Below are 22,292 nucleotides of genomic sequence, written 5' to 3'. Positions count from 1 at the left end.
AATTGTCTTATATATATGTCCTAGTCAGTTATGCCTAAATTTTCAGTTACCTTTGACCCTTTCTCCTCCAGCCTCTCACCTTCTTCATGTCTGAAAGCTACATCTTGTTCACAATCTCTCTCATAGCTTGGTTTAAGTTTGCTTTACACTTATCATATTATGTCTCATAATACCTTTATAAATGTCATACCCTTATTACTGTACTGCAAATTCCTTAAAATCTTAGATAATGTCCAAATTATTAGTGTTGATGTCTTATTCCATAGAGATGATGCCCTATTAATTTTGAGATCATCTTTACTTTGGATCTCTGAGGCTTTATACCATTTGTTCTTTATCTTGAAGTATAGGTAGAATTTTTAGCAGATGGAAAAGAAGAGCATGCTAGGAGAGAAAAGCATGAGCAGTGATGTTGAGGTAGGGAAACCCAAGATGTGTCAAGTAGTTTCAAAAACTTCAGTTGGCCCAGAACTTGGTTTGCAGGTCTAACTGAAGATAAATTGTGAAGAGTCTTAAGTGCAGGCTGGGAGTCTTTTGTGTGCTTGTTTTCATTTTTTATTCTAGATAGATAAAGTTTGGGGATGAGAAAGTATGTCATAATGAAAACCTAATGTTTAAGGTAAACTGGTAGTAGTATACAGGAGGGGAGGAGGACAAGAGACAATGAAGCTACTTAAGATTCATTTTCAAAAGTCCTGATAGAAGGTATTAAGCACCTAGAACAAGGATATCCAATAGGTTCTTCTACCTAGAACCTGTTATAAAGAACTATTTAATTCTGATGATACTATCCTGTACTAGTCACCATTGTCAGCCACGGGAAGAATGATGGCTTCCCTTTTTTTAGAAACCTTTCCCCACTCTAGGACTATGAGACCCACTGTTTAGCCTCTAACCTGTATCTTCCATCTTCAGTCACTGAAAGACCATTCAAACATTCAAGTTCAAATCCTATCTTCAAGACCTAGTTAGAATGTTGCCTTCCCTACTATGAAATATTTCTCCTTTGAAATCCTATAACAGTGTTATCTGTCCTTCTTTGTGCCACTTTTCATTTCCTTCTTCTATTTTACTAGGTATCTAAGGGCTGGACTGTGAGCACTTTTGATAGACTTCATGGCTACTTCATCTGTATATCTCTCACAATACATTGCATGATGAAGGCAGTTATGTGTTGAACATCTAAAAACACAGAAATGAATCCCAATCTGGCCTAGAATCTAAGCTTTTTCCAGGCTCTACTAGCCTATAGGATTTTTCATGTGAACACCTATTCCTACAAAGGACATGCCTAAACTTAGCTATCTTATCTACCTGCCAAAATTGTTCTCATTCCTAACTTCCCTCCCTGTTTTTTTTTTTCCTAATTACCTACATTAAAAATCTCTGATTCATCTTCCAATCTCCCTATTTCTTGGGCTCTTGCATTCAACCAGCTACCAAATCTTTTCTCCATTGAAGGTTCTTCTTAATTCTCTCAATTTGTTCAAATTCTGCCCATTCTCAGGGCCCAGCCTTACTCCCTCTTCATTTTATGTAACCTTCTTTTATTGATTATTCCAGCCAAATGTGTTTCAAATTTGAAACACTAAATCTTTGTAACAGTATTTAAAAATTAATCCTGACTTGGTGACATCTCTTACTTTTATATTTTTTCTTTTCTTTTTTTTTTTAATGTTTTATTTATTTCTGATACAGAGAGAGACAGGGCATGAGATGGGGAGGGGCAGAGAGAGAGGGAGACAGAGAACCGGAAGCAGGCTCCAGGCTCTGAGCTAGCTGTCAGCACAGAGCCCGATGCGGGGCTCGAACCCACGAACGTGAGATCTGACCTGAGCTGAAGTCGGAGGCTTAACCCACTGAGCCACCCAGGCGCCCCATTTTTATATTTTTAAAATAATTTTTACATTATCAACTGACCCATCTACATGTCTATATTTCATTTATCATTATTTGTATTTCATTTTTATGTCCTATTTATATATCAGAGTTATAGATGAACTCCTTAGGGCAGAGATAATGTATTTCTCCTTGGTGTATTCTAAAAAATTTCTTTCACAGTGCTGTACACTTAAGAAGTAGCCAATATATTCATTGAATGACTAGTAAGGCCAAATTACAAGAATACCTATTTTTCTATAAAAAATACAGGCAAATTTAAGGAACTAGTTACGTACAATTTTCCTTGATTCATAAAGATGCTGAAGTAGACCAACACATGATGTTTAAAAAAAGAGTTTCTTTAACTTATTGTGTGTATGTAGATGTAATTAATTTCAGACCTCATGTTTCAAGTTCATGGAGTTTTTTTTTTACATATTCTGGAAACAGTAATTTAATGCGAAGTTTGAAATAGCATCTTAAAGTTTCTATGTTAAGAATCAAACTATTAATAAGATATCACCCCCTTTCTTCTGAATGAGTGAATAAAATGTATATGAATAAAATACATAAGATATCTAAACACATTTTCATGTAGGCATATACATATTTAAATTGATATCTATTACATAAAGATCTATAGTCTAAGGAAAAGTTTAAAATGAGGTAATTTTTAGTACAACTCTACCCATACTGTCGTCAAAGTGGCTTTTATAAAAGCCTGGAGGAGATCTGACTAATCATTTTCCCAGGCGCTGAGGACCCTCCAGGAGCGTACTCACAGGGCAGCTTTCCACGTTGGTAGGTCGGTGAGGGATAATGAAGGGAAGGACATCCAACCACCCAGGACAGGCATTGGGGGTGTGGCTCCTATTTTTGCAACTGCTCAGCACCACAAAGTAATGTGTTGGGATGGGAACATTAGTGTTGTTAATGTATCTAAAAACACAATGGAAAAGCAAAACTTGAGAGACTATTGAATACTGAAAATGAACTGAGGGTTGAAGGGGAAGAGGGAGGGGGGAATAGAGGTGGTGGTGATGGAGGAGGGCACTTGTGGGGAAGAACACTGGGTGTTGTATGGAAACTAATTTGACAATAAACTTTAAAAAAAAAAAGATTTGATGTTGTTATACTTTTGCTTCTAAAACTTATGTCATTATGCAAATATTTTAAATGCCAAGGTAAGAATATAGTCCACGAAAGCACATGAATAGAAAGCACAAAATCCTATCACATATTTTTAGACTTCCATGAGCCAGAACAGAAATGTACAGAAGTCCAAACTTGGTCTTTTGAGCATAAACAGAGAATATTAGAATCCAAAGAAAAGCAGACCATGACATTATGTGTCCTGTGTTTCCCAGCTCTGTTGACTTTACACGTCATTGAGGCATTTTCCAGGAGAGCGAGGACTGGGACAAAGAAGCCCCAATTCCAACTCTAGTCATGCACTTCTGCTAGATTGGGCGGGTGCCGATCCTCATAACGTTCTATGACTTAGTAAGTTTCCTCAACTTTAGCCTGGAGGAGATCCTGTCCTATCCACTTCATGGTGTGCATGTGGGGATAAATCCATGCAACAGATAAGACAGTCCTTTAGATAATGAACATGAAAGTGCTTTTAAAAGTTTCAAGAACAGAATAGAGGAGAGCTATTACAAGTAGCGATATTACTGTGATTTTAGGATTTCTACATGAACTCAGAACTAGACTTCTGGGTTTTTATTTGGCTTTGCCACTTAGTAGCTGTGGAACATAGACAAGATACTTAACTTCTCTGTACCTCAGTTTTCTCCTCTCTAAATGGGGGCTAACAGAATCTAACCTAAGAATGTTTTGTGAACTATATGAAGTATGTGTGTACAGAAAATACTTGGCATGTAGTAAAGTGCTATCAAAGTGTTTGCAAGAATTATTAAATGGTGAAATATAGGATTAATAAACACTAAGATAAGAACAAGACAAATGAAATAGAAAAAGGCCACACATTGACACATCATTAATGTTAATCAGAAGGTATAGGTAGAAATTGTTGCATTATGTAACCTAGGCTTAGACAACAAGATTTAGTTTGCCTTTCGTACATTTTGATAATAAAGGGAAATAGTGGATAAAACTTCTAAAACTCTCTATGCCTGCATGCTGCATTCAAAGGTAGTTCTTAGCAACATATTATGAACAGGTTTAGCATGAAAATGTACAGGTTAGTAGAACTGCTTCTTAGGGGATGCCGATACCCTCTCATGGGAGGTATTTTATGAATCACTCACTACTGGACAATATTGTAAATCGTCACTATTTGACATTTTATTTATTGCTGGACTGCTTCTATATTTATTGATAGTTCAATGAGTCTTCCTTATCTCTTTAACCTTTACAAAAATCACATTTTCCCTGTGTTTGCCTCGAAATTTCCAAATAAAAATTTTGCTAAACTTTTCCCATTAGTTTAAATGTTTGCATATAAAAGTTTTGCTATATATTTAGACTGGTTGAAAATAGTCAATGATAACATCTCTATGTAAATATATTGTGTAATGTTTCAAATACTAAGCTTTTATTTAGAGTATGAGGTTTCCCCCTTATGATAACCTACTACTAAATCAAAGTCCATTTGTTTTCAAATTACTTACTCTGTAATTTCATCTGGAGCATCAAAATGACCATCATAATTATAATCAAATACTGGCCCACTAACCACATTTACTCCATTTCTTTCCATGGCATGTTTTACAAGAAGAACACTATGGAAGTAATCCCACATTTCTAAAAATAACAGAAGAAGATGTTAAAAATATCAACCCCTATTGAACATGGAAATATTTTCTATTATATATAGATACATTTGAATAGCATCAGAGTCTGTTTCAGTAATTATCCATGGTGATTAGGTAATTTTGCAAAATGATCTGTGCACCAAAATTAAATAGCCACATTGATGATATTTCTTGTTGCTGATGTAGTTGCTGTCATAAAATTACAGTAAAATTTGTTTCCAAATTCCTCTCTAGTGCTGAGTTGCTTTGGGAACAGTGATATTAAATCATGGTCAGAACATACAGGCTGCTTTATTGATTATGATTCTAGGGACACACCAAACACTTATGGTAAGTGTCAGTAAAATTTTGTTTTGTGAATATCCATTTACAGCTAAATTATGATTAAAAATAAATTATTGAAATTCTAGTCACAAGGCACCCAAAGTTGAAAAACAAATTCAGAGTTCCTTCCTGTTCCTAAATTTAAAGCAATAGAACATAATGACCCAGTATCACAGAGAAATTATAATAAAAGATGTGTTTAGTTTGTAAGTTCAAAAAGTCACTTAGGTACTTAAATTAATAATCTAAATGTATACTTACTTTTAAATTCTTTATACATAGGGACCAAATTACTTGTGATTAAAGCATCATATTGACTATCAGAAGTTCTATTGTTTGCTGCAAAATAGATGAATTTGATTAAAACAAACCAGAATAGAAAATATGTCAGACTACATACTAAGCAAAATACAATTACATATAGTGAAAATTCATAAGCAGTCAAAATACGGGGTTACTAAGTACTCTCCAGCAGAGGCTATCAATAATGCAGATAGTTTTATGCATTTGATGCCTGTAGGTTGAATGGTGACCCTCAAAAGACATGTCCAAGTCCAAATCCCCCTGTACCTGTGAATGTGATATATAGGAAGATTGGGTCTTTAGAGATATAACTGAGTTATGAGTCTCAAGATAAGATTATCCTGTATTTAGAGAGGGCTAGTGTTTTTATAGAAAGAGAGGATGTTGAGAAGAGGAGTCAGGGGAGAAGGCACTGGGGAGATAGAGGCAAAGATTAGGAAGGATGAGCCAAGTATCAAATGATGCCTGGAGCCACCAGAAGCTGGAAGAGGTAAAAAAAAAAAAAAAAGGATTCTCCCCTAGATTCTCTCCTTCAAAGGGAGCCTGGCCCTGCTGACACCTTGATTTAGATTTCTGGTGTCTAGCTCTGTGAAAGAATACACTTCCATTGTATAGGTTTGTGGTAAGCAGTTACAACAGCCCTAGAAAATAAACACTATACCGACAAGAATGCATAGTTATTCAATGTGCACAAAGTAATAACGCTACTATAAATAACTATTCTAATGTCAAAGTTTCTTAAGTAAGCGAGTTTTAACTCAATGAAGACTGCTAACGGCACCACATGTGATTGGTTCCGAGGACTCATGGATGTCCTGTGTAGCACAGGGAGTGCTGGGCAGAGTATGTTCTAGAATCAGACTACCCGGGTTGGAACCCCAGCTCCATCACCTACCAGCTGAACCACTAGAGCAAAGTGCTATGTCCCTCTGCATTTCATTCGTCTTGTGGCACCCATATCATGGAAATATTCTGAGGGTTAAAAAAGCTGCAAGCCTGTAAATGTTTATTATAATCATAATGCTTTGTGTGTTTAAACATACACTTGGGTGTGTTAACTAATATTTAAATGAAAAGCTAATGAGGGGGCACCAAAAGGCAAGAAAAAACAAGTTGTTGAGTTTTTTCCTTAAAATTTCACATGCTATTCACAGTCCTCAGAACCCCTAGAAGCCTTTTCTACTTTTTAAACTAAGCCCTGGGGGTGCCTGGGTGGCTCAGTTGGTTAAGTGTCAGACTTCAGGTCATGAGCTGTGAGATCAAGCCCTGCATCTGGCTCTGTGTTGACAGCTCAGAGCTTGGAACCTGCTTCAGATTCTGTGTCTCCCTCTCTCTGCCCCTCCCCTACTCATGCTCGGTCTCTCTCATTCCTTCAAAAATAAATAAACATTTAAAAAAAGAAATATATGGGGCGCCTGGGTGGCTCAGTCGGTTAAGCAGCCGACTTCAGCTCAGCTCATGATCTCATGGGTTCGAGCCCCGCGTTGGGCTCTGTGCTGACAGCTAGCGCAGAGCCTGGAGCCTGCTTCAGATTCTGTGTCTCCCTCTCTCTGCCCCTCCTCTGCTTGTGCTCTGTCTCCCTCTGTCTCTCAAAAATAAACAAACAGTACAAAAAAAATTAAAAAAAAAAAAGAAATATATTAAAAAACAAACAAAAAAAAAGTAAAAAAACTAAGCCCTGAAAGTTGGGATAGCCATCAATACAGCGTTACCTCCTTTTCAGAGAAAAATAAGATTAATTTATAATGGACTTTTTAACAAACAGAATAGTGGAGAGTTGACAGAGCTTCATTTCATCCTTAATATTTTTTGAGACAAGTTACTTAGTTATTAATTTCATTTCTTTGTCAAGGCAAACATTTGTATATCAGCCAATGCCTTATGGTTCAACAGATACATTATTACATGCCAGTTTTAAAGATATACTAATAGGGGCACCTGGGTGGCTCTTCAGTTGTTTAAGCGTCTGACTTTGGCTCAACTCATGATCTCACGGTCTGTGAGTTCGAGCCCCACATCGGGCTCTGTGCTGTCAGCTCAGAGCCTGGAGCCTCCTTCGGATTCTGTGTCTCCCTTTCTGTGCCCCTCCCCCACTCATGCTCTATCTCTGAAAAAGTTAATAAATGCTAAAATTTTTTTAAATAAATAAAAATGTACTAATAAAATGGTGCTATGGTTTGCATGAATTTGGGAGCTCTGTCTGCAGATATTTTAATAAGATACATCATTTATCTATCCTAATTCTATGTTAGGAATTTAAACTGATGTGTTACTTTGTTTAATTAAGTCTTTCTTTTCTACTCTAAGAATTCCTAAATTATAAATCTCTAAATTGACCTCATGTCATGGCTTCCATAAAAATGAAACCAAATAGCGGAAGTAAACCCATTCCCAGAAGCTGAAATTGTTGAAAATCTCATGAGTTAATTAAAAAAATGACATTTCCTGCCGAATAAAGAAAAGATTTGAGTTTCAAAAAATGACATGGGTGGGACGCCTGGGTGGCTCAGTCAGTTGAGCATCTGACTTCGGCTCAGGTCATGATCTCACAGTTCATGAGTTTGAGCCCTGCCTCAGGTTCGCTGCTATCAGCATGGAGCCCTCTTGGGCTCCTCTGTTTCCCCCCCCCCCTCCCTCACTGTGCTCTCTCAGAAATAAAATATAAACATTTAAAAAAAGAAAAATGGCACTGACTTTTGTACGCTCCCAAGACAAGAGATGTTTTCTAAAGCAAACGAATGAAAAACGCAAAGTTCATTCAGCTACTTAATCCAGGGCGTGAAATTGTTGGACATGAGCACGCCCCATCTGCGACAGGCCAGAATTCCAGCCTGATTTCTCGCCACAGGCGCAGCTGCATTCTCGGTGCAGTCCTTAGCTGGGGTGACAGCCAGAAAAAATATTTTTTTAGACGCTTTGCATCCATCTCCAAAGAATCTTCCATTTTAAAATTAAACTTAAACCTGACGAACTCTCCGAACATCTGGGCCAGATTAGAGCCAAGTGTGTGTGGGTCCCACTGCGCAATTTATTAGTCTTTATTATAGCTGTTACACTGTATCAGACCAGCCCACAACCACGGGGAGCCTCCTGGGCCGCTAGTTTAGCCCAAGCAGGTCGTTTCGGTGGGGAGCATATGTTTAAGGCACATGCCCACATCCAGCTGATGAGGGCTTTCTAAGTTGTTGCTCTAAAAAAAAGTTATACTAACCAGGAGGATAGAGGAAGCCGTGGGTGATATTCTCGTCTGCTAAATAAAAGGAACAGTTTTGGCTTTCAGAAGGAGCAACCCTAACATCAGCCCGCAGACAGTCTGGGACAGTGGGAGGAAGAGGCGATGTGTCTCCCTGTTGAAAGAGAGAAGAAGAAAAAAAAAAGTTACGCCCACAGCTGTGGCTAACCCGTTACCTTATATGGTTTGTAACTTCCCTAGAATGTTTTTCATTTAACCTTTTCTTATTTTCTTAGTGAATCAGGTCTACGCAAGCAATGGAAATGGATGTCTTCAGCAATGTTTTCTTCTGTGGTTCCCTTCTGGTTAGGGACACTGGGAGGGCAAATCAAATACATCTTGGAAAGGAATATTTACAGAATAAAACTCTCAACTGGGAGTAAAAAAGGAATAATGGGAGCTACTGCTAAAAACCAAACTTCTTTTTAGGATCTTAGTTTTAGATGGGGATATATATTGGACTTGCAAGTAAATATTGAAAATAAATAAAAAAAACAATTCATTTTAAAAATACACATATCAACTAAGGATGTTATTGGTCAATTGGGCAACCTGAGATTGATTCAAAGAAGCTATGATTGTCTGGTCTTACTTATTTGGGGATTTATAAAAAATTGTAGCCATGCGTCATTTATCATGAAATATAGGAAGAAATTTTTTATCATTTTCTTTGTAACTGTATTTAAAGAATAATATAATAATTTATTCACTAGCAGCATCCTATAAATATGCTGCCTAACCCAACTATTTAAGATAATACAGAATTAAATCATCATCATATTTCAATTAGGTTGTCATCATGAGTGAGAAAATATTTTGTTGTTCATTTAATTTTTTCAGATTTTGATTCATATGCCCAGTACTGCCCACAATGCATATATTTCATAACAAAAATTTTTAAATAATTTATAAAAGATAAAGTTAAACTAATTTAGGATATTTTTCTTCTATTCACTGCATTATGCTAAAAGCAAAAATTAGCTATGGTGTCTAAAACATATATGGTAATCATTTTACAATATACAAATCATGTTGTACTCTTTACACTTACACAATGTGATGCATCAATAAAGCAGGAGAAAAAGAAATAAAATGCATAAGGTCAATTCACAAAGAAAAAGGCACAAAACACTGTGCACTACATTCATAACAGGAGAGTGTGATGGTCGGAGAATAAGTAGGAGATACGACGAGGGAAGTCTGGGGAAAGCCAACCAGAGAATGTACCTCCCCATATTACGGCACTTTGGTTGGCAAACACTTATACGGAAATTGAGTAGACTTCTCAACTTGATTGAACACATTTACCTCTGTTCTTTTCTGAAATCCCATGAAAAGAACATTAATGATGAAGACACGTAATGGATAAGAAATGTTCAGAAGTGGGGCAACCTGGATGGCTCAGTCGGTTAAGCGTCTGACTTCGGCTCAGGTCATGATCTCACGGTTCGTAGGTTCGAGTCCCGCATTGGGCTCTGTGCTGACAGCTCAGAGCCTGGAGCCTGCTTCCGATTCTATGTCTCCCTCTCTTTCTACCCTTGCCCACTTGTGCTCTGTCTCTGTCTCTGTCTCAAAAATAAATAAACCAAAGGTTAAAAAGAAATGTTCAGAAGCTAGAAATCATGTTGTTTACTACTGTAACGTGACTTAGTAGACCAGTAAACACTGACAACCAGAAGCCTGTGATTGGGGAAAGCACAAAGAAGCTGATTCCTACTGCCAAACTCCAAAAGTAGAACTTGGAGTTTCCTAAAGACAGGCAGTGTACATAGGGCAGAAGGAAAAGGATAGGTTGAAAGTCTATTTAAGAGGCTAGATAAAACATTCCCTCACTAGAGAGGTTGAACCAGAGGGATATCTAGACTAAAGGACACAAGACGGCCCAGTATGCACCATATTGAAAGTAATGGGATTAAATAAATATCTATATACTGAATGGTAAGACTCCCATCAGTCTCATTGCTACCATGAAGGCTACCACTTTTATATGCTGGATCAGATTAAAAGTGTCCTTTTTCAAGGAAACAAAAGCCAGTCTGAAAGGAAAACTAGATGCTTACCATTGGGAATCCCCAACAAAATGGCTGATTCTCATCCTGATCAACCTATAGTGAAGTCTATCATCTTGCAAGCCCAGTCATGCAGCTTAGTGCCTCTCTCTTAAAATATGAAACGATAGCCAAGGATCTCCAGACATTTTGTCAGGGTGGGGGAGGAACAAAGGAAAAATAAAGAGACAATGCAGAGAGAGAAGAAAACTCGCTCCTTATAGAGATGAGAGTATATATGGCATCCATATAGAAAGAAGAGAACCAAGTAGAAAAGCAGAAAGAGGTGCCTGGGTGGCTCAGTTCGTTAAGCATCCGATTTCAGCTCAAGTCATGAGTTTGCAGTCTGTGAGTTCGAGCCCTGCATTGGGGTCTGTGCTTACAGCTCAGAGACTGGAGCCTGCTTCAGATTCTGTGTCTCCTCTCTCTGCCTCTCCCTTGTTCTGTCTCTCTCTCAAAATGAATAAATGCTAAGAAAGAAAAAAGGAAAAGGAAAACAGAAAAAGCTCTTGGGATATAAAAAGTATGACAACAGAAACAAAATATTCACTAAGAGTTATAAGACAAAGTTGAAATAATCTCCCACCAAGTAGAATTTAAGACAAAAAATGGAAAAACATTAGAGAACATATAAAGACATTAGAGAATCACTCTATGAAGTCTTATGTCTTATTAATTTGAAGAAAAATTACCTCTAAAATCTAAAGCTAACCCATCAAGTAAGTGCATAGATAGAATAAGAATCTTTTAAGATACACAAAGTCTCGAAAATGTACCTTTCCTTCTTCCTTTCTCAGGAAGTTCCCGAGTGATATAATCCACCAAACCAAAAAGCAAATCAAGAAATATGAAGATTTTGGTGTTAGAGGCAGTGGATAGCTCTCACCATTTATTGCACTCTCCTGGAGGCAGACAGCAGAAAGCTAAAAACATCTGTATATATTCTTTCAAAAACATACCCTAGCAAACAGTTCTGAATGATCAGGTCTCTTCACTTGACGCAAAGGGGCACGTAAAGGTGTTGCAGAATGGGAGAATCAACAATATCGATTATCAGTCCCGTAGACAACCAGAATATTGTGAGTTGATGTTTCCTACCACGCATCCTTATCACTTTACTCTAGATCTTCATATGTTTTGTAAGTTTTTCTTGGAGAAATGAGCAATACATAAATGTAGTCATGGATGCATTTTCTGTAATGTAAGCAAGATGAAATGGCTGTCTTCAACAGTTCAAATTATAAAAATGTTAAGGGAGGTGTATTGTAATTTTTAATGAGACTTCAGCTGTAGAAGTTGTAGCGAAATAACAGGCAGAAATATTTACTATTTTCTCTAAGTAGCATAGATGTGGAATTGGAGGAGGTGGACCAGAATGGGTTTAGTCAGAAAGTACTAAAAAGAGTACTTCTGCTTGCTGAAAATCTTGTTTCTTACATACCAAACTTGAACCCCAAATATAAGTGCAGCAAGACTAGGAAAGACAGGATGTGGCCTCCGGTATGAAGGTGAGGGTTATGCAATCGGCAGCCCTTTTGACCTTTTGCAGGACGGAGAGGAGGTACCTCACGGTCATTTCTGAGGTTCCTGAGAGAAGACACAGTGAACCATCCCCCGCACCTCCACACACAGAAACAGCCTCAGCCCTGCTGGCTTTTCAGAGTTCCTTAGAGTTTTTTAAGCCGGGGAATAGAAAGTCAGGAAAACAATAAATAGAACTCAGACACTCAGATAAAACGTGAACTCCTGAGCTCTCAAAATTCTTCAAGAGAAGTAGATGATGAGCACAGGCAGGAATGCAAAATACTTTCATTTAGTCTGGCGCGGGGTTAAAATAAAACTTGAACAGGAGATAAAAGCATTTTTATTGAAGTTATAGAATCTCTTTACCCGGAGGCTGATCATAAAAGCTAGTTATTTATTTAAAGACTGGATTGTTACCATCTGAATGTATGGAAAGAATATTAACTGTGTATTTTTAAAATTATTTTTCTGGTTATGTGGCTTTTTTCTACAGAAAAAAATATTTCTTATTGTTAAAAAATGTTTGCAGTACAATAATGTTCCTAGCTTTTTAAAGAACCACAAAGCATGATTAAGTCATAATTTGTATTCTTAGAGCTAAGAAACTTTGGAAACAAAAAAAGGGCTATTTAAAAATCCAGTGAGGGTGTGCCTGGGTGGCTTAGTCGGTTGGATGTCTGACTCTTTATTTTGGCTCAGGTCATGATCACACAGTAGTGAGATTGAGGCCCTCTTCCCTGGCCCCCCTCAAAAAAAACCCCCATTGATAAGTGGATTTTTTTATCTATACTTTAATATAAATCAAGAGAGAGAGAAATGTTTTTCATGTGTGGTAGATTCTCTTCTCTGAAAAAGTTCTTTGATTTACTTTAAATTTATAAGGTATCCATTCTAAAATATAATCATAGTTCTTGCTCTTAATTTCAATTTTTCACCTTGCAACAGAAAAAGCCATTCAGCTGGTCCTACTGAGCAGGCCCAGAAGCAAAACCCATACACGGTCTAATCATTCCTAATGGTTTTGAAGCAGTTGTCAGGACCATGATTTCAAATCACAGCTACTTCTCCAGAACTCTTGGAGATAACAACAACAAAACTTAGAAAACCCACCAAAACCACAGGAAAACAAAAGCTCCATAAAATTTAAACGCACAAGCCAATTGGGCCCATGCTCCAAAAAGTGCTTATTTACAGTCTGACTTTTTTTTTCAAACACAGGGCTGATTTACAACATTTTTATGTGAATCTCAAAACATCCTTGTATGTAATTTTCTTGAACCACAACATACTAACAGAGTAATTTCTGAATTAGAAAGCAGAAAATTGCTAGAATTCCATCCTGTCACATGGAAGGAGAAATATACAAGTAGTTCTGTGGGATCAGTGAAAGGGCAGGAACTTTTGGTAACAATGAGGCTAGTTTTGAAACAATAACAAAAAAGAATTGTACTAAACTCCTGGTCTGAGCACACTTAAAATCTCTCTGCCACTGATTTCCGCGGAAGCTCATATAAATTCAGGAATGCAAGACAGCGGGGGAGTACTAAAAACATCAACATTCCGCTTAACCCCAGAGTCCCTGATACCTGGACTTTTCAAAATAGAAAACTGAATAACAAGACTGGCCTTGAATATACTGCCCTTCTCAAAAAACATAAACACATAGAAATATTTTAAGGAATCAACAATTTCATTTTATTGTTCCACAGTATGTTGAAGACAATCACAAACGTTGCGTCTTAGCAGAGTAACGTTGCCACTCAGCATACACGTGAACTCAGGTAACTGTTGGTAAAATATTTGCCCACATTGGGAAACATTGGTGCTCTCCCACCACCGACCACAATTAAACCATTGTCAGCGGCAGAGCTGGTGTTCAGAACACACAAAGCCTCAATAAATAGTGGGAAAATATGCTTATTTTTCTCCAGCAATCTTGACTGGGAACAGCACAGAAGTAAATAAACCAATCACTCCCTTGCCATAAATAGAGGTGGAATATCTGTACCCTTAGGGAGAACAGTATAGGTTGACATTTGTCATCGGAATCTTTGGATCTAAGGCATCAAGATTTTCTTTACAAATCAGCTTCCTGATTATTTATTTACCCTGCTGGTTGAAAGTACTTCACTGTCCTAAAGTCTTTAAAAAATAATGGTTGGGAGTAATCTAGCCAGTGCATTCATTCAGGAAGCATTGATTGGCAGCTCTATTGGGCTAGGGTACCTTACCCCATCTGCGCCCTAGGGAGGTTTTGACTGATTTTTGGCAGACTGATTTTTGCTTTCATTTACATTTCCTTGATTGCTAATGAGGTTCAGTTGCTTGGCACATAGTCTTTGTCCATTTATTAACTAAGAATTTTATCATTCTCTTGTTCTCTTGTTGATTGGAAGAAATTTATTAGCTATTCTAGATCCTAATTACCATTCTGGATACTCATCTGTTTCATTTTTTAAAAAAATTTAATGTTTATTTGTTTTTGAGACAGAGAGAGACAGAGCACTAGTGGGAGAGGGGCTGAGAGAGAGGGAGACAGAATCTGAAGCAGGCTCCAGGCTCTGAGATGTCAGCACAGAGCTGGGAGATCATGACCTGAGCTGAAGTTCGACGCTTAACCGACTAAGCCCCCCAGGACGCTTAACCGACTAAGCCCCCCAGGGGCCCCACTCAGCTCTTGTTTCTTATACGCAATGAAAATAGACTGTCTCATCCATAACTTTGACTTTTTGTCACACATTAATGTTATTAATATGGTCAAATTAATAATTTTTTTTTGTTCTTGTGTCCTAAGAAATCCTTCTCTATCCCAAGGTCGTTAGGATATACACAAAGGAAAATACAGATTCGCTTTTCACATTAACCAGCAATTTAATTTTGTTTATGGTGTGAGATAGAGATCTGAAATTTTCTTTATTCTGGTAGTCACATGTCCCAGGGTCACGTAAGCAAAAGGTGTTTTCCAGACAATGAAGAAGGAACAGAATTTAAGCTATTGGATTCTCAACTATGACATAGCACATCTATACATGCAAGCCTAGCCTGACTTATTAGAATACTGGGTCCTTCATGGAAGGATTACTTTTTATCCACATTGTGTTTCTTGTGGCTACCATAACACACAGCAGATACTAAGGTATTTGTTAAACGTCAAATAAATATAAAGCCCTTTATAATCAATTACCATCACCTTCCGGGTGCACCCACTGTGGACTTAGGATCTGCAAAATAAATGGCGTGCCTCTGTACTTCCTGCTGCTTCACTTTGAAATATTTCCTACCTGCTTTACCAATTGGCCTGTAAGCACCTTTTAAAAAAAAAAAATGTGTATTTATTTTTGAGACAGAGAGAGACAGAACATGAGCAGGGGAGGGGCAGAGAGAAAAGGAGACACAGAATCTGAAGCAGGCTCCAGGCACTGAGCTGTCAGCACCGAGCCCAACACAGGGCTTGAACCCATGGACTGTGGGATCATGACCTGAGCCGAAGTCGGACGCTTAACCGACAGAGCACCCAGGTGCCCCTCACTTTCTAATTTCTCCAGGCAAAACTTAATGTGGTCCTCTTTTGCACTCACAGAGCACCTATAAATACCTTTAAGCAATACCTGGGATTCTGTCTTATAAGACAAACTTATTTTGGGATCTCTCCTGAAAATCAAAGCTCAATCCCTAGAATACTGGAGAACTAGAAATTGTCCTCCAGTCCTTGGGGATCAGCGGACACAGGAACTTACTGGCTTGGGTACTGTATACGAGCCCCACATGGGCATCCTGATCGATTTCCCAAATCCGCTGACATACTCCCTGTGATAGAGAACACAGTGCTCCTTGTTCTTCTGCATGACCCTGGGCCTCCCGAACGGCAAATTTAGTTTCTCCGTGGCTGTTACTAAAATGAAAATCACATAAAATAAAAAGGGTTGTAAAATTAGCAAATGATTCTATGCCTAAAACTATCGTTCTCAGGGCGCCTGGGTGGCTTAGTCCATTGAGTGTCTGACAGTTGGCTTCAACTCAGTTCATGATCTTATGATTTGTGGTTCGAGCCCTGCATGGGCTCCACGCAGACAGTGCAGAGCCTGCTGGGGACTCCTTCTCTCTCTCTCTCTCTCTGCCCCTTCCCCACTTGCTTTCTCTCACTTTCTCAAAATAAATAAATAAAAACTTAAACAAAACCTATCATTCTCTGGTGGTTTATACATTATATGCCGGTTACTCTGAACAATATTTTACATACTTCTTTTTCTTTTTGATTTTAATGTTTATTTATTTTTGAGAGACAGAGTGACAGCGCATGAGTGGAGAAAGAGAGAGACACACACACACAGAAATCTGAAACAGGCTCCAAGCTCTGAGCAGTCAGCACAGCGCCTGATTCCGGGCTCCAACTCACGAGCTATGAGGTCATGATCTAAGCCGAAGTTGGATGCTTAACCAACTGAGCCACCTAGCACCCCATTAACCTCTTAATTCTTACAAGTCTGAGGTAAGAGTAATTATTCCACTCTACATATTAAAAAACTAGGGCTTAGATAAGCTATTTAGCCAGGCAGCTAACAGCTCACAAAACATAGTTGAAGAGGGAAAACCTCAAACCAAAAGGACATACTTTGTAACAAAGATGACCTACGTTAATAATTATCATGGGAAAGATGTTACAATTTTATAAAGAAAAGTATGTCCTAATGGATTTATTTGTTCTTATTTGCCTGTTAATATATTCTAAAAATCCATCAGGGCACCTGGGTGGCTCAGTTGCTTAAGTGTCTGACTTCAGCTCAGGTCATGATCGCAGTTTGTGAGTTCAAGCCCTGCATCGGGCTCTGTGTTGACGGCTCAGAGCCTGGAGCCTGCTTCAGATTCTGTGTGACCCTCCCTCTCTCTCTGCCCCTCCCCCTCTTGCACTCCATCTCTCAAAAATAAATAAACATTAAAAAAATTTAAAAAATTAAAAATAAAAATAAAAATACATCAATTATTGATACTTTAAAACCTGCAAGGTGTTCATTCCATGGAATAACACTCAATAGATTATAAAAAGATTATCAACCAACCAAGACATTTACTGAACCTTACTGTGGGCCAGGCACTATTTTAAAGGCACACATAGATTAACTCATTTAATCTTCATAAAATCTCTATTAAGAAGGTATCCCCATTTTATGTGGATGAAACAGGCCTAGTGAGTTTAACAAAAAAACACTTAAAAGATAACAGGTAATAATAATGTTGCTACAGGCCAGGAATTGCTCTAAATTCTTTCCATGGATTAACTCTTTCAATCTTTACAACTGCATGAGGTGGGTACCATTGTTATAGATGACTAGACTGAGGCACAGAGAGGTTAAGTGCTTTGGCCCAGGTCACACAGCCAAGAAGCAGTAGAGGTAAGACTCAAACCCAGGCAGTTTGGGCTGTTCACATCTAAGAAAGGGAACAGGGAACTGTAGATAAAGCACAACCGTTTCAAAGAATTTGTTGTGTTCCTGAAACCATTATAATTACCCAGGCTTGGAACTGATCTTATTAGATTTAGTTCTGTTTTTTTCTCCTCCTATATATTGGCAATACAATCTTTTTTTTTTTTTTACAAAATAGACTCTTTTTTTAAAGTTTTTTTTATTTTTGATACAGAGAGACAGAGCATGAGACGGGGAGGGGCAGAGAGAGAAGGAGACACAGAACCGGAAGCAGGCTCCAGGCTCTGAGCTACGGGTCAGCACAGAGCCTGACACAGGGCTCAAACCCTGGAACGTGAGATCTGACCTGAGCCGAAGTCAGAGGCTTAACTGACTGAGCCACCTAGGCGCCCCTACAATCTTTATGTTCAAAAGCCTCCAAGAGTTTATTTTAAAGAACCCAAAAAAGGCAATATTGTGTTTTGTTGGGCCTAAACATCAAAGACTTGACACGTTTTCTACTGACTTACTTTCATCTTTGGAGAGATTTAGCATTTGATTCACACGTTCTAAAGCACCATTCTGCAAAACAATGTGGGAAAGGGAGAAAGGAAGTCAAAGTGATAACACTTGTTGTAAAAGGTGAGCAGGATTATTTCCTGATCAGGATTGCAGTAATCACACGAATATTTTACTACTTAACAAAGAAACCAGGCTAACTTGAGTTTAAATTCCAATTCTGCCACTTACTCAAAAAATACAGAGATACTCTTACTCCTTAAAATACTTTGTGTGGGAGTTTGCAAAGGTACGACTGATGATAGGGCAAAGCATTTTGGCCACAGCTAGAATGAATTACTAAATTGAAAGAACAACATCCCTGCGCTTCTCCAGCTTTAATAGGAGTACAACTCACTTGATGCAGATTCTGATTAGTAAACCCGAGCTCAGTGGGGCCTGAAATTCTAGATCTCTAACCAGCTTGCAAGTGAGACAGATAGATTCTGATCCTGTGACCACACTTTGAATAGCAAAGGGCATTCTTTACAAAGAAGAATTTGGAAGTTGGCAGTCAGGTAGACCAAACATCTGTGACCTGGGACAATTTACCTAACTTCTCTGACCCTTCTTTGTTCCTAAAATGTAGCCTAAAACACCCACATTGTACTGTTTATTATTATTATTATTATTATTATTATTATTATTTTAAATGGCACTTCCATCGAAGTTGTCTGTAGGTAAGAAACCCACATCCGTACTTTGATCTTGGCTGTGGATTTGATTTTTATTGGGAATCTTGACTGGACTTTTACCCTTTAAAGCCTCTTTCAGCATCTTTTTATACAGTTATTGATCTACGTGGTGTAATGTCATTTTGAGGAGTAGAGAAAGTCAAGTCTTTGCTGACTCCTGGTTATAAGGAATCATTCTTGCCTGAAGCAGCAGGTACTTGTTTAACTCTACAACAACATTTTGAACTTGGCATCAAATGCACCTTGACATTGGTTTTAACTTGATGGACTCCTGATAACTGGGCTCCAATTCCATTCTGAAACCCCCACCCCCACCCATGTGCTCTAGTTCTCACAAGGAGAACTTGCATTTTGAGCTCCTGTTCTGACTCCCTGCCTTTTGGGGGAGGGGGGGCTCCTAGCACTGGAATCCTGCCTTACCAAGAGTCTCCTGGGATCTGCAATCAGGCTCCTGAACTCAGCCAAGTGCGTGATGCACTAAAAATACCTGTAAGAGGTATTGTAGTGCTAAGAGGGATGGTTTACCAAGGAAATCAAAGAGAGCTCCAAGATCCCATTTTGAATGGTTCAGGACACTTAGCTCACAAGGGAAGTAATAATTTCCAAATTGCTTTTCAGTTTACAAAGCATAGTCACGTACTTAATTTACAATGCATCTCTCATCCCCAGGTAAGGTTCAGAGAAACCACATACATTTACCTAGTAAAGATCCTAACTAGAACACAAACCTGGTTGTTAGCTACCCCAGCTATAACCCTGGTTATGGAAATTAGTTTGCCCCTTTATATTCTTATGAATATGTGAAGTGATTACTTACACTTTGTAGCTCAGGGCATGAACATTGGAGAGTATCTGTGGGCAGTGGAGCAGTAAAGCCACAAACAGAAGACTTTGACACTTCCTCTGCATGGGATGGCTCATAAAAAGGTACCTTCAGAAGATGGTTTAAACTACCGTGGGTGCCATTATTTGGTGCTGGCTGAATGCGGAGAAGATCTGTTTTTAAAAATAAATTCAAAGTGGTTTTAAAAGACAACACTATTTGTGTAGGAGATGGAAGAAAACAAAACTTCCATTAATAAATTCCACCGTAAGGGGCACCTGGGTGGCTCAGTCGATTGAGCCTCTGGCTTCCACGCAGGTCATAATCTCATAGTTTGTGAGTTCGAGCCCCACACTGGTGTCACTGCTGTCAGCCTGTCAGCACAGAGCCTGCTTCGGATCCTCTGGCCCCTGTCTTCCCCTCCCCAGCTTGCGCTCTCCCCCCCCCCCAATAGTTAATAAATAGATGAATAAATAAATAAATTCTGCCATAAAACAGTCTTGTACTGCATGCACCATTGGGTTTACTGACTCTGGGGGTTTCTGCCACCTCCTCTTTCTAGAGGATGAGACAGTTGCTGTCAAAGCTGTAGGAATTTTCAGGAACTCTTTCTGCTCCTCCAGAGAAAAGTATCACTGCTTAAATGATCACTTTGTTCTTTAAGCATATCATGGTTTTCTATAGTTTTATCAAAAAACTATAGAAAAGCCATAATTTTATCAAAAAGCCATAGTTTTATCAAAAAACAATTTTGAAGAAGTTAAATAATTTACAATCTTATTTGTAGTATATTTACTTAGTTATATGAAACTTCTCTAGGGACAGATACCTTTAAAAAAGTAAACTCATAGGTTTTGCTTAATATTTAGATAACTTTTTCTATTTTTTTCTATAATAATATACAAGTGTTTTTATAAACATAGCCTTTTAAGTGGCTCCTGCCAAATACCACCAAATAGATCTCTTGTAGAACTGAAATCCTACCTCATTCCTTCTAAGCTTCCCCACAAAGGGCCAACATCTCTGACCACACACTCAGCTTGGGAACCACGAGTCAAAATTGCTAAGGCTACAACACATTATGTTTAAATGGATACTCTTTGGTTTCTAAGTCATAGTCAATTCCCACACCTTTGGCAAGATTAAGAGAGACAATTATGAGTATATTTACGTCAGAATTCTAAGGCTCAAAGTGAAACTGCAACTTACCCATTGCCTTGCCTAAACGATTGTTAATACAAGGGTTTGAAGTAAGCATGTAGGCAGAAAGGTAGGGGAGATCCCCTAAAACTAATTCTTTAGGGTTTTTTTTTTTTTAACACTGAGTATAGTAATAAGCATCTATCAAAATAGGATTTCTGTGCTGGCTGAATGCCAGAAGCTCTTTTTATGCCAGAAGCTCTTTCTCTATAATTGTAACAAAATACTTATGTTTATAGGAGTTCTTTTCCTGCTTTGAAAAGTTGGAAATGTGATTTATTTATCTAAGTTTTATTAAGTTTTCAAGTAGTAACCAACTGATTGAAAAGCTGGTCTCCTGAGATCTAATAATGTTTATCATTACCAGCGATCAGAAACAATAATTTCCTATATCTTATGTCAGAATAATTCTGAATGGTGTGATTTGGTCTTATCTTTTCAATTTTCTGTCTTCTTAGTGCAGAGCAGCCACCTCTGGGATTCAATTTATTACCAATTTCAAATACATATTTTTAAAACTACATCCACATTTTGATGTTAAGTTTATATAGATATACTCACCACATATTAGGTTATAGACTTCGATATTTTCAAATGGTTCAATTTCAGTCTTCTCTTTAAAACTGGGTCCATGTGCCAAAAAGATAGCCTAGGTGATAATAGTCCTACTGTTACTAGGTGCCATCTATCCTCAAAAACAGATGGTGGAAGAGACACACTTTCCTCCTGTCACCGCTCTCCTGGCTGAGTCTCAGGCTACTGTAAGGACTTCTTCTGACATTTGAAAATAACTTTTATGTCGTTTCCACCTGTGACTGGGAATCCACCAGTCTCAGTCAAATATAATCTATATTGTATTTATTTTTTCTAAATGTACCTGCTTCCACAATATCTTGCATGTCAACAGACCAGGAGAAAACAAGCAACAATGGACAATCAATGTCACCACAATTCTACAATATCTAGACAGTATAAACTACAAATTCATCATATAACATCAGGTATTCTTTTGATGGTCCTTTCATATCATTGTCCAAATATGTTAATACATGACCAAAAAATGCTGAAGTTTCTAAACACGAATTTTTTTCATAGTTTATACTAACCTACTGATTTCTCAAATATATCTCTTCTTTACTTTTAGGGTGAAGAATTCTAAATAGTTTTTATTTATATTTAATTAATTAATGTTAACCTAATTATATTATTCATAACAATCTAAATCTTTCAGATTGCAAATAACTAGAAGAAAAGTGTCAAACATGATTTTTTTTGGTAACAGGACTATATAATGCATATATCCTTTTTTTCCAAGATAATCATCAAGTAAATGGAGACACAGATTTTATTTCTAGTAATTAACTTAATTATGAAATAGCACTCTATCTGGTAGAGAGGAATTCTGTCTCCAGAGACTTTTCAAATGTTTATTAGGAGATGTAATGCATCACAACAATGTTAAACGGCAGTATATTCATAACGAGCCCAACACATTTTCTTTATGTGGGAAGGGATGTGTGTG

At 37.8% G+C, this 22,292-nt stretch overlaps 1 protein-coding gene across 1 annotated transcript in view; it reads right to left on the bottom strand.

Moving 5' to 3' along the window:
* ENPP3 (ectonucleotide pyrophosphatase/phosphodiesterase 3) overlaps nucleotides 1-22,292 on the bottom strand; it is a 70,062-nt gene that overhangs the window by 4,641 nt on the left and 43,129 nt on the right. The window contains exons 17-24 of the mRNA XM_029944422.1: nucleotides 21,332-21,419; nucleotides 19,565-19,743; nucleotides 18,025-18,076; nucleotides 15,830-15,984; nucleotides 8,500-8,635; nucleotides 5,247-5,324; nucleotides 4,518-4,650; nucleotides 2,664-2,820 (exon numbers count right to left, since the gene is read on the bottom strand). Of these exons, the coding sequence (XP_029800282.1) occupies nucleotides 2,664-2,820; nucleotides 4,518-4,650; nucleotides 5,247-5,324; nucleotides 8,500-8,635; nucleotides 15,830-15,984; nucleotides 18,025-18,076; nucleotides 19,565-19,743; nucleotides 21,332-21,419 (978 nt within the window). The remainder of the gene's footprint in view (nucleotides 1-2,663; nucleotides 2,821-4,517; nucleotides 4,651-5,246; nucleotides 5,325-8,499; nucleotides 8,636-15,829; nucleotides 15,985-18,024; nucleotides 18,077-19,564; nucleotides 19,744-21,331; nucleotides 21,420-22,292) is intronic.

The sequence above is a fragment of the Suricata suricatta genome, chromosome 7 (assembly GCF_006229205.1).
Source record: "Suricata suricatta isolate VVHF042 chromosome 7, meerkat_22Aug2017_6uvM2_HiC, whole genome shotgun sequence".
NCBI lineage: Eukaryota > Metazoa > Chordata > Mammalia > Carnivora > Herpestidae > Suricata > Suricata suricatta.
This window is presented reverse-complemented; position numbering and strand designations above follow the sequence as displayed.